At 46.4% G+C, this 13,140-nt stretch overlaps 1 protein-coding gene across 1 annotated transcript in view; it reads left to right on the top strand.

The window, feature by feature from the left end:
* The window catches only part of LOC147899908 (uncharacterized), a 52,967-nt gene extending 42,730 nt beyond the window's left edge, over window positions 1-10,237 (top strand). Inside the window, exon 8 of the mRNA XM_087376979.1 lies at window positions 9,686-10,237. Within this exon, the coding sequence (XP_087233105.1) occupies window positions 9,686-9,791 (106 nt within the window). The 3' untranslated portion in view covers window positions 9,792-10,237. The remainder of the gene's footprint in view (window positions 1-9,685) is intronic.
* Window positions 10,238-13,140: the final 2,903 nt, after the last annotated feature.

Raw genomic sequence — 13,140 nt, 5'->3', positions numbered from 1 at the left:
CTTCACTCTCTATATAAGAGAGGCCAAATTGTATGGATGACAATCACATCCACCCTACAGACATTCAAGCAATATAATTATTCCTTGCTCTCTGCTATCTCAGTCTCTTTTCTGTTCCTTAGCACAGTTCTAAATATAGTAAATCTAGGATTTCTTACAGTGGTATCAGAGCAAAATTCGCTCTTGCCTGTAGGAAATGCCCCCCACCTTCTAGCGCTGATCTGATACATTTTTGCCGCTAGAAGGACATCCGTGCACATTGTGCATGGAAGAGATGGAGAGGATGAGCGTAAAATTTTTTAACGCCTACCCGGCCTAAAGTCATCGTGGCCTCTCCATCTCCCTCACATCACAAGTTGATGTGAATGGACACGACCAAAATCGTGTCCTTTCAGGTGCTTGGGCTGTCCCAAAACCAAGGGACACACCTTTTCCACCATGGGACACACCTTTTGGTGACGAGTCTCGACTCCTCACTCATGGGACATACCCCATCGTGGGCAAAGGGATATACCTATTCATGCAGGGTCACACCCCTTTTAACAATAGGGACATATCCCCTCATGAACAGGTGCACCTATTCCAAGGGTCACACCCCTTCGAATAGGCACACCTCCTAGGCCCCAAGTACCTACAAAAGGGTACCTAGAGGGGTAAAAAAGGGAAAAAAATTAAACCCATCCCCTACCCCTAGGTTTACCCTAGCTACCCTAGGGTTAACTAAACCCCCAAATTAATTTTTTGGGGCTACTAACCCATTAGGCAGCCCAACGAATCGTCGCAGCCTTTTCCCCACAAAACTGCAACGTACGAATTTTTGGCCAGCCTGCTCAACACCTGCGTCAGCCGTATGGATTTGCCGTACTTTCTGCGCCAGCCCGTACAGCCCGCCATCATCCTCGCCGTACAGCCTGCGCAGTCCTGACCGTACAACCCTGCGCATGCCCTCGCCATACGGCCGTACAGCCTGCACCGTACGGACCAGCCGGTAGCCTGCGTCAGCCCTTGCCTTGCCGTACAGCCTGCGCAAGCCTGCCGTACAACCTGCCGTACAGCCTGCGCAAGCCAGCCCCCCCCCTCCTGCGCAGTCTTTGACCAGGCCTGCACATTCCGTTTGGCCTCGACAGCCCTTTCCTTTCCTGCGCAGTCCAGCCTGGGCAATGCTCCGCGCCCCGCCATTGTCAGCCCGCAGTCCTTGTTTCGCCATTTTCGCCCTGCCAATTCAGCACCAGTTGCAACTATTCGCGCGATGAAGACAGCCTGTTGATAGCCCGGACCAGACAAGCCTCGTTCTCTCCTCGCAAAACACTGCAACATGGACCTCCGGACAACGATTTGCAGCCTTCTTCTACGCAATCACTTGGCAGATTAAAGTATTGCCAGGTGGAGTCTTTCCAATCTGCTTTTTCAGGATTCTTTTTAACAAATTACAGCAAATGAAAGAATCCACATTAAAGCATGGAAACCCCTGGTAATTCACCCGGCCATTCAAGGACACCTCAGGCACCTGCTACTACACAATATCGTGTTCAAATTGCACAGCCAGCCCATTTTGGAGCCTTTGCATCTAGGGTCTTTTGTGTCACGTGCCCTCCAAGTGACTTGGATCACATCCTCTACCTTCTGCGAGAGGCACCTCAGTTACATTATTTCCTCAGCACAGTACAGGTTGTGTTCCACGAGACACGAAGATATCCGGAACACGATATTCCTCAGGAGTTTGCTGTTCATTTTTGGAGAGAATTTTACCCTTCACCTTCGGCATCCCCAGGGTACTCTCCACCTCCTTCAGCTCCCAGATCCTCCTCTACAGGGTGTACCTTCTCCAAGTCAGTATTTACATCCTGAAGGCACTCCCTCTCCTGGATATCCTCCTCTTCCGAAAGCAGCTCCTTACCCTTTTTCAGATCCGTGGACTCTGCTACCTACCCCTGTCTTATCACGAGCAGTAACACCTTTTTCAGAATCTCCAGTGTTACCTCCGACATGACCTCCCTTACCAGATTTCCTGCCTGCCCCCTCCAATATGAGCAACCTCAGGGAGCAGCCCGAATCCTCTTTCAGAGATGGTACAAACTAGAGCGCAAGTTCGCGCTTTTCTCACAGGGATTTCCGACATGTCGCACCGCTCGCGTGAAGCCTCTCCAGAGATTAAAGAATCAAGTCCCAAAAGACCCCTGAAGGCAATGTCCAAAGTGAATCTCTATTACAACTTCAAATATCTCAGCTTCAGGACAGCATCTCCGACCTGGTTCAAAAAGTTCAACAACTCCAAGATTCTCGAAGTCCAGCACATACAGAGGATGACGTGACGCAACCCGACGACGATGCAGACTCTTTCCCACCAGAGGTAGAAAACACTGAACTGCGTGCTCTCTACCGATTACTTCAAGCTTCCAAAACTAAACGACTTGACGTCAAACTTCCGGAAGCCTACACTGGTTAACGTAATCGCCGAACAGTTGACCAATGGCTCGCTAAAATGCGCATGTATTTTGAAATTGTTGACCTCACGGAAGGCAAAAAGATCACCTTGGCAGCCTCCCTCCTGAAGGATACATCATTTCTATGGTGGCAAAGACGCTTAAAGGACGGAAAAAGTGTGTTAACTTGGGAACGTTTTGAACACGTGCTCCGTAAGCAGTTTGTACCTGCCAATGCGGACTTCCAAGCACGGTCAAAACTCCGACAGTTGGAGCAAACGGGTTCCCTGTCTTCCTATATCTCTCAGTTCACCACATTGGTGCTAGAGATTGATGGTTTAACTGAGGATGATCGCCTTCATGCTTTCATCTCAGGCCTAAATCCCTCGTTACGCATTGATGTTCTTAAAGCAAATATCACCACCACAGATGGCGCTATTGCTTACGCAGAGCGCATTACAGATTTCCTAAACACAGGGAAGCAGAGTGCTAATCGCACACAGAAATCTCCTATGGCCAAAGGTGCTCGCCCTCAAGATAACACCAGGTTTCGAAAAAACTTCGGTAATCAAGGTCAGTGACAGTCTCAAGATCCCCAGAAGCCTCAGAAATCATTTGCTGGATTCCAACAGAAGCACTCCCCCAAGGATCGTGTTTCTTCTTCTTCACAAAGTCATTACCGACAGCCCCAACATAAAGGTGCGGCCACTGACAAGAAGAACAACTCCAGCTCAAAAGGACTTTGTACCATCTGTACCGGCGACCATAGATGGTTCGATTGTCCCAAGCGACCAAAGCAAAATTCTAATATGGAACCTAGCACTTCCCCAAAAGAAGATGCTACCTCAGCACAAGACAAGAAAGGCAAAGTTGTTCGAATGGCGAATACCATCCACCTGAGCCTTGCCAGCAACCCCGAACCTGCCCTGGCCACTCAAGTACTTTGTGTTCAAGGATCGATTCGTGGAACAACGGTCACCATCCTCATTGACAGTGGCTGTTCTCATAATTTCCTAGCCAGTTCTGTGGTCGAAAAACTTCGGTTGACCACCAGTCCTAGTCTCATGGACTATCAGATTGAACTCGCAAATGGAACAACTTTCTTGTGCAACACCAGGATTAAAAACTTGTCTTTTCGCATCCAACATTATACGGACAAGTTAAACTTCGACATTATGCCTCTTTCTCGGTACGATGTCATACTTGGACAACAGTGGCTCTACGACTATGATCCATCAATCAGTTTTCGCAGCCATACTATCCAGTTTGTCCACCAGGGAAAACTTATTGAGCTAAGTGGTTCTAGGGATTCTCCTTCAACCCCAGTTGCCTCTGCCCTACAAGTAAAGAAGTGGGTTCGCAAATGCTAAGCAAAGACTTCACTTCTGTTGGTTACGGCAGTAGAGGAGACACCAACAAAGGATCCTCCTGAATACCTCAACCAACCTTTTTTCCAGCCTTACGTGGATCTTTTTCCACAGGAATTGCCAAAGCAGTTACCACCTCGACGACCAGTGGATCACTCAATCGAACTTATTCCCGGCAGTAATCCACCGTCGAAACCCCCTTATCGGGTTTCTCATACTCAAAATGAAGAAATCCAAAGACAGGTCACCGAGCTACTCGACAAAGGTCACATTCGGCCTAGTCGCAGCCCTTTCGGATCTCCTGTATTACTTGTGGAAAAAAAGAACAAGTCTATGCGCCTCTGCATCGACTATCGAGCCCTCAACAAGCTCACTATAAAAAACAAGTATCCATTGCCTCGCATTGATGACCTCTTCGATCAACTTCTACATGCAACACACTTCTCCAAGATTGATCTTCGTTCAGGTTATCATCAAATTCGTATACGAGAAGGCGATGAGTACAAGACAGCTTTTCGAACAAAGTATGGACACTATGAATGTTTGGTCATGCCTTTTGGGTTAAACAATGCCCCGGCCACATTCATGACATTAATGAACGACATCTTCAGTCCTTTCCTCGATAAGTTCGTCATCGTTTACCTCGATGACATCCTCGTTTTCAGCAGATCCCTACTTGAGCATAAACAACATCTTCACCAAGTTTTTGAAGTTCTCCGCGCAAATTCTCTCTACATCAACATTGAGAAGAGTGAGTTCTTCAAGACCCAACTTGAATATTTGGGACATGTTATTTCTGCTCAAGGTATCTCTGTGGACCCCAAGAAGGTCGAGGTAATCCGAAACTGGCCTACTCCTAAGAATGTTCATGATGTCCGCTCTTTTCTCGGATTGGCAAACTTCTACTACAAAGGTCTATCAGTTTTCCGAAATCGCAGCTCCTATGTCCGAATTATTGAAAAGCACAGCACTTTTTCAGTGGCTTCCCGAAACAGAGTATAGTTTCCAACAACTCAAGCAAGCACTCACTACCACACCAGTTATGGCTATTGCTGACCCAAATCTTCCATTTGAGGTCATGACCGACGCTTCCGACATCGCTACAGGAGCAGTCTTGATGCAAGAAGGCAGAGTTATTGCTTTTGACAGCCATAAACATTCTGATATCCAAACCCGATATCCGGTCTATGATAAGGAGTTTCTTGCTGTTGTACATGCTTATCGCTCTTGGAAACATTATCTCATGGGTGCCGACTCTGTGGTCAAAACAGACCATCACTCTTTAAAGTATATTTTTACTCAGCCAGTCATGAATGGTAGACAAGCACACTGGGTTGAGTTTCTGGCCAACTTTCACATGACCATTGAGTACATACCAGGACTACGCAATGTAGTTGCAGAGGCTCTCAGCAGGTTACCTCTAGCATCAGCCATGGTAATCTCTACATTATCTGTGGATGTTCCGAATTCATTCAAAGGAAAGTATTTCAATGATAAAGACTTCGGCACCGCAGTACAGGTTCTTTCTAAAGATCAACCTTCGACTTCCGAACAGAAGATTTTCTCATCCTATTCTTATACGGACGACCTTCTGTATTATCAAGATTGCGTCTGTGTACCACATGACAAGGATGTTCGACGTCTTTTGTTAAAAGAGCATCATGTAGTTCCTTATGCTGCCCATCCAGGCATCAATAAGACTTATCGGTTACTCAGTGCAACATACTACTGGCCTCAGATGAAAAGAGATGTCATCAACATGGTTACATCTTGCTTATCATGTCAACAAATGAAAGCAAGTCGACGACTTCCAACAGGACTTCTTCAGCCTCTTCCAGTTCCAACTGAAAGGTGGGAAAGTATTTCCATGGATTTCATTACAACTCTACCACGATCCTCTAGAGGTAACACTCAGATTATGGTAATTGTTGATCGCTTGTCCAAATTGGCACACTTTGTTGCTTGCAAAAGCAGTGCACAGGCCCCGGACATAGCCAAACTCTTTATACAACACATCTTCCGACACCATGGATTACCCAAGAATATCATATCCGACAGAGATCCTAAGTTTACCAGTCACTTTTGGATTTCCCTGTTCGAATCTTTGGGTACTACTTTACTGTTCAGTTCAGCTTACCACCCAGAATCAGATGGCCAGACTGAAAGAGTCAACCAAGTTCTGGAAGAAATGCTTCGACATTATGTTCAATCACGCCTCGCAGCCTGGGAAGAGTATCTACCACTCCTTGAGTTTGCTTATAATAACTCTTTCCATAGTGCCATCAGCATGACTCCATTCCAAGCAGCTTATGGACACACTCCGATTGTATCAACAAATTTTGTACTTCAACATCGAGTGGCCCTAGCTGATCAACTGGTTCAAGAAATGCAAGGCATTCTACTGCAAGTCAGGGATCATATGCGAAAAGCGCAAGAGCGGTATCAACGGTCTGCCAACAAACATAGACGTCACCTGGAATTTAACACTGGTGACATGGTGCTATTATTTGTAGCCCCACATCGCTATAAGACGGTTAAGTCTGTATTTCCTAAGTTGCGACCAAGATACTATGGACCTTTTCGGATCGTCAAGAAAAATTCACCTTTAATTTACAAATTGGAATTACCACCATCATGGGGTAAAATCCATCCAACATTTCATATTTCTTGGCTAAAGACGTACATTCCAGGCGATGAAGCAGTCCCTCCTGCAGGTGATTATGTCCCAGAAATCGAAGACGATTATGTTCTCCTTATTCCTGAGCGTATTCTGGACCATCGACAGCGAGAGACTCGACATTGACTTATCACGGAATTCCTTGTTCTTTGGCGAGATCTGGACGACTCCGACGCTACTTGGCAGTCTGATGAAGACTTACAGCAGTACCCTGATCTTTTACAGCAGTATTTTCAGAATCTACCATGATATTTTCTACATCAGTTCATTATTTCCACCAGGGTCTTCTTTTGAGTGGGAGGGGATGTCACGATCTGTGACGTATTCCTTTCTCTTTCTAGACTTATGGATGGTTTAATGAATGGACACTTGTGGAAGGGTATGACCTTTCGACGGGACACTTCCTAATGAGGCATAACCCTTCACAAGAGACATTCTAATGAAGAGACATTCCTATTGTAATGTACCCTCTCATCAAGGGTCACACCCTTCACAAGGGGTACACACCTCTTCATGCACATACCCTTTGGAGTACACACCTTTTCATGTGTGACTCTTCACTCTCTATATAAGAGAGGCCAAATTGTATGGATGACAATCACATCCACCCTACAGACATTCAAGCAATATAATTATTCCTTGCTCTCTGCTATCTCAGTCTCTTTTCTGTTCCTTAGCACAGTTCTAAATATAGTAAATCTAGGATTTCTTACATTGCCAATTTAGCTATATGTGGTTAGTATATATTTTTATAGTGTTGTAAAACTCTTTTATGTAGCAGCCCAATTGTAAAGTGGCGTCTTGAATAAATTATGCAAATCCTTGGGTGTTTGTGCTGTAGGATCGATAAACGAAAGAGCAAGTACAAGGTACAATGGTCGAAGAAGATCCACCATCACGTCAACTAGTGTAAACATGAAAGAAGAGTACATAGTACTTGTAGCTAGACCCTAGGACTAAGTGTCCTAGGTGTCACATAGGACTAAGTGTCCTATGTGGCATAAAAGGCACAAAACAAACTAAGTGCCTATAACTATGCCTACAAGGCACATACCAGGGCCCATAGGGCATCACTAAGCAGGGAGAAGATCGCCTACAAACCCCCCTCCATGGTATGGGCTGAAGTATTCTGGAAACGTCTCGAATACCTGGTATTTTTTGGTCATGGTGGCACTTGTTCATCCAAAAGGATATAGCCACCTATGAATGTACAAGGTATGTTAGATCATGTAACAAAGGGAACCAAGTGTAAAGCATGTCGGAAGACTTCGAACTTGGGACGAGGAAGTGCCTTTGTAAATAGATCTGCTATGTTGTCCTCTGTGGGAAGATAGGACACCTCTATGTCTCTTGAGTTGGGGAGCAGCAACAGGGGTGCTAAAAGATAAGGCATCAGGAGGAGTACCCTCTGCAAAGGGACCAGCAGTAGAGGCAACCACTGTAGCATTGGCTGTCCTCAGATCAACCCCAGAAACAATATTCCAAAAATGCCTTGGAACAAGAATATGTTTCATGAGATAAGATCACATCGGATAGTTGGTGCCATCCAACTTATCATCTTCCCGAAGAATGCCAAATAGATTATGATTGTTGCCAGCCATTGCAAATGTGATACCCTGAAAAAGCCCTGAAAACCCAAAAGCCTCAAGGCTATCACTACAAAGAGCTGGCTGTTCAAAAATGACAGCAAATATCTGCAAATAAATGTTCTGCAAATTTCCAACCCAAATCAAAGGGCAAATGCAGATTTGACCCAAATGTGATTGTGTTAGGCAATGTTCACTGCAAAAAAAAAGCAAATCTGGCAAAAGCCCCAAATTTAATTAGGGCAAATAGGCCAAAAAGAGGGCAAATGCTGAAAAGCCCCAAATTTTACTGAGATTTTTGCAAATGTGACCCAATGTATTGTAATCTAACCCAATGTCCTGCAAAAGTGATTCAATATCCTGCAATCTGACCCAAATGTACTGCAATCAAACAAGAAATTGCAGACCAAATCCCAAAAGATAGCCTCAACGCTTGCAACTGCAAAATTAGGACTTGCTGTCCACAAAGTGACTCCAAAAGTCCAACTGTCCGAATGTATAGACCTCAAGAGGTAGGCTTTCCAAACTGTTGAAATAGCTTGATAAGACTTCAAACAGTAAAAGGAAGGTAAGGGCAGCAAAAGCCCTCAAAAGCCCCAAATTTTGAGAATGTCCTGTATATAGCTTCGCACGTGTAGAACAAGTACGAGCTGTACGGACAGCACTGCAGGTATACCTGTACGGACATTACATATATACTTGTACGGATGTACGGAGTAGGTACAGTGTACGTTGCAGGTACAACGTGCGGAGCAAATACGGAGCAGGTACAATGTACGGTGCGGGTACAGTGTACGGCGCATGTACAGAGTGCAGTGTACGGAACTAGATGGAACGTAGGTACGGAGCTGTACGGCGGCACAGGTACAATGTATGGAGCAGGTACGAAACATGTATCGTATGCAACAGACACAACGTACGGCGCAGGTACAACGATTGACGCAAGATTTGTATGGACGTCCATACATTCGTACGGATTGTACGGATGGGGGTACAAGGAGCAGGTGCAAGTCCGGTGGCAGGAGTTAGATCCAACGAGGTTGTACGGCGAACAGGCTGGAGCAGTGACGACCAGCAGAGGAGCAGACTTGCAATGAGCAATGGAGTGCTCAAGGGGCTGAGGAGAGCTGAAAGACAAGTGTAGACCTTGGCTTTGATACCACTATAGGATTGATAAACGAAAGAGCAAGTACAAGGTACAAGGGTCGAAGAAGATCCGTCGTCACATCAACTAGTGTAAAAATGAAAGAAGAGTACATAGTACTTGTAGCTAGACCCTAGGATTAAGTGTCCTAGGTGTCACATAGGACTAAGTGTCCTATGTGGCATAAAAGGCACAAAACAAACTAAGTGCCTATAAGTATGCCTACAAGGCACATACCAGGGCCCATAGGGCATCACTAGAGCAGGGAGAAGATGGCGTACATGTGCTGTGTGTCTACTTGACGTCCTTCTGGTCCTCTGTTTTCTTTCTGCCTCATCAGGCGATTGCTTCGGATATCTGTGTGCCTTCCTTTCTCTACCCTCTGGATTCTGTAAGCTGGTTTTCATCTTGCATATTTGTTCCCTTATGGAGAGAGAGAGAGAGAGAGAGAGAGAGAGAGGCTTGACATATCGGGCCATGGTTGTCAGGTTTGAAAGAGAGCGAACCTGTCCCTTATGCCGAGCAGTCATAAAATCTGCTGGTTTGAGATCTTTTGGAGATGGATCGACTTGCCTTTTTTTTCAAATTTTCTGATTAGTATATCATGATGATCTTGTGGCATGCTCTCGAAAGAGGTTTGTGTAGATTGGGGGCATACTGAGAGTGTCAATTATCAAAGACAAGGCACTGTAATCACCTAAGCGATGTGAACTGGAGGCGAGCAAGGAACCAAGATATGGCGGCAGTTTCTAAGGGTTAAAAGATCCTAGTAAATTGAGTCTTTACAAAGCCATATGCAGGAAATTCCTTTGCAGCAATGAATGTAGTGGAAGGTTCATAGATCTGTCAAGAACTTACATTCAATACAGGTAATTGGTTCAATTATGGTAGCATCTTTATGTACTCATTGTTGCATCTGAAGTCACAGTATGGTGGCTTTGGATCCACCATTCCAGGTCCATTTTGGCAGTTGCTCCATTGTGGAAGGAGCGCTTAAAAAGAGTTCCAGATAGTTTTATATTTTTCTTTACAGAAAATGTGATGATGTCTAGCAGTCCACTGAAGTTTATTTCAGCATAAGGATTGAGCTTTTGCTTGTAGAACACAAACAGCTATTCTACTGAAATCAAGCTCCATCATAAAGATTGAGCTTCCAATTCTGCATCTCCCTAAAGACATGTTCTATTGAATGCGCTCAAAGGTATGATCATAATTTGGTCGTACTAGGAAATTGACAAATGTTGAGGTCACCTACTCAGGTTGTTTCACTGATACATCCAGTACTTCTGATCCTAGCTAATGTTATTCTGCAGTTTTCCTTCAATAAAAAAGTATCTGCATTGCCATGCATTTCTTGCACACAGAATTAGATGCTGTTTTAGGATGCTCTTGCTATTTGTTGCTTTGAACACCCATTACCTTTTGCTCAACTCTGCCAGTTATGTTTCCTCTTCTCAATTGGAGAAACTTGTTCTTAAGCATTGGCTGGTCAGTGGGTTCAGTAGTTTCCAGCTTTCTTTTGTGCTGAGTACGTGACAAGAACAAATCTGTTGTAACTCTTAGAGGTGCATCCCCTACTTGCCTGTACTGCCTCCCCTCCCCGCCATAGCTCCGCCCCTTCTCGCCTTGCTTTCCCTCTCCATCACCATCGCCTCTCCATGTTTCCCCTCGCCTCTTCTTCTCAGGCAGTCCCCTCCACCTGGCTTGGTGCCCAGCCCGCCGTCTGTAGCTCACTGTACCAGCTTGCATTGGCTGCCTCAGCCACGCCCTTGGTTCCCACGTAGCTCGCCCAGCCCGTGCTGACCTGCATTGCCAACATTTGCAGCCTCGACTCAGCAGACCTGCTCGCACTAGCCAGCATTGTGGAGGGGTCACGTACTCCACACCTATGGTTGGTGGCCCAAGCCGCTAGGAGCGGGTGGTCCTCTGTCCCCTTTGCTGCTCGTAAGGCTGCAAGGGAAAGGTGAGGCCCCCCTTGAAGTATTTGGACACTTGGGTAGGAGAGGGTGGCTCACAGCCCCCCCTTTTGCGCCCATACTGCTGATAGTTGAAGGTGTGGTCCCCCCTTGAGGTTATCTGACTTTGTGGCAGCCTTGAGAGGAGCTCTTGGGCTACGGATAGACCCAGCACATGACTTTGTACGGAAAGATTGCACCTCGGGCTCATCTCAGTGTCAAGCAACGGAATATTGGGTGATGGACACTTCAAGATCTTGGGAAGTGTTTCGCCCTGAAGCCAGGCTCCGGGACTCTCCTTTTGGATTGCACTTGCAGCCTGCCCAGCTAGCATTTCTCTGGCAGGCTTGTTTAATTTGGTTTTCTTCCTTGTGGCAGCAGAGCCTTAGTGATAGTTTTTTGGGGAGCAATGTCTCGACGGTGACCCCTTGGTCTGGCCAAAGTAGCTTTCATGGCAGCATCCTCAACTCCCAAAGCTTGCCTCTCCCCCTCATACAAGCAACAGGTTCAGAATGCAGTTCAATCTCTTCATGATAGTTTAGTGGTATGACGGATTGTTGGGATGACACCCTTGAGGAGGCAGATTCAAGAGTGGCTTTAGGCAAGTCTAGCTCTAGAGGGTGATCACATTCAGGAGGTCACTATCTATGGGAGGGGTGTCTTTTCTCCTTTAGCTGAGCTCTCCAGCCACTTCACAGACCCTTGTGGAGCAGAATCCGAACTTCTTGGATCCACACCCTCGAGGAAAGGCAAGATATTGGCCTCTAACTTAGCCCCTCCCCCGGAGAGCAGGCTAGAGCCCCCCCTTAGAGGACCTCGGCCTCACGGTAGGAGTCAGGAGATAGTAGGTCCCCTTCTCAGGTTAAAGACTCGAAGTTGTAACTTGGACGTCCCTTACAAGGGGATTCTAGCGTTTGATCGGATTCCACACTCATCCTTTCTGGGGTGTAGAGTTTGCCTCCACAGGAGAAGACAAGTGGACGTCGGAGATTTTTGATGACATGATAGAGGAGCAGTTGTCTCGCACATGATGGACGAGTGGATGGGGCCGTATGGATTGAACCTGTGGCTCTCCTATGGCTCGTCGACTTTCTTCCAGCAGCTTGGTTTCACTCTAGAGAGATCGGGTTCGGGATTGGCAGTAGGAGTGACCTGACTGTCCCTGGAAGCGAAGATTCATTCGACATAGGAGCACTGGACGTTACAACAGTATGTAGAGGCGTTTGGGACAGACTCTTCCTTCATGATGCTATGGGCTCGGAAGGTGGTCGTAGAGTTGGTGGCTACTTGGGTCCGTAAGCACACAACCATAGACTACTCCCCCTCAAGCCCCCATTGAAATCACAGAAGTCTCGCTTCGTGGAACAAGCTCCCACCTATAGGTGAGCTTTGTTCTGTTCGACATCTTCCTCATGAGTTGGACAATGGTGAGTTGGAACGTGCATGGGCTCACGATTGTGCACGTAGTTAGCCTTAGTACCTTATTCTTCGCCAGGATTTGCAGAGTAGTGGTAGGAAGGTCAGTTGACCTCCTCTTGATCTAGGAGCATATGTTCTCAAGTGCTGATATCGCATGTCGCCACCACCTCCTCCCTAGAAGGGGGCTCGAGGTTTGGTTTCCAGCAATTCGCAGGAGCAGAGGGGTTTGTATCCTCGCAAGCAGTGGCTTTTGAGGTTTTTGATCAAGGCGAGTTGATACAGATGGGCCTTCACGCGGGAGGCCTCAAGATAGGGTTGCATGTCTACGCACTAACATGTAGACAACACTGGTCGTCCCTTTGGAGACACTTGACAAAGTGCGTCCTAGATGTCGACTCGTGGATTGTTGGAGGCAACTCCAACAATCTAGAGTTTGTGGAGGACAAGCGAGACGGGGGGGGAGGGGGTTAACCTTTTTTTCGAAGTAGCAGAGAGGAGCATCTGGGAGTAGTTTGTTTTTGCGAACAGTGGTAGAGATCCCTGGTGCGAGGTAGAGTTTACTAAGACTC

Source organism: Dipteris shenzhenensis, chromosome 7 (genome assembly GCF_047967505.1).
Source record: "Dipteris shenzhenensis isolate YYH24624 ecotype China chromosome 7, Dip_SZ_1.0, whole genome shotgun sequence".
In the NCBI taxonomy this organism is placed as follows: domain Eukaryota; kingdom Viridiplantae; phylum Streptophyta; class Polypodiopsida; order Gleicheniales; family Dipteridaceae; genus Dipteris; species Dipteris shenzhenensis.
The sequence above is the reverse complement of the archived record's forward strand: the minus strand, read 5'-3'. Positions and strand labels throughout refer to the sequence as shown.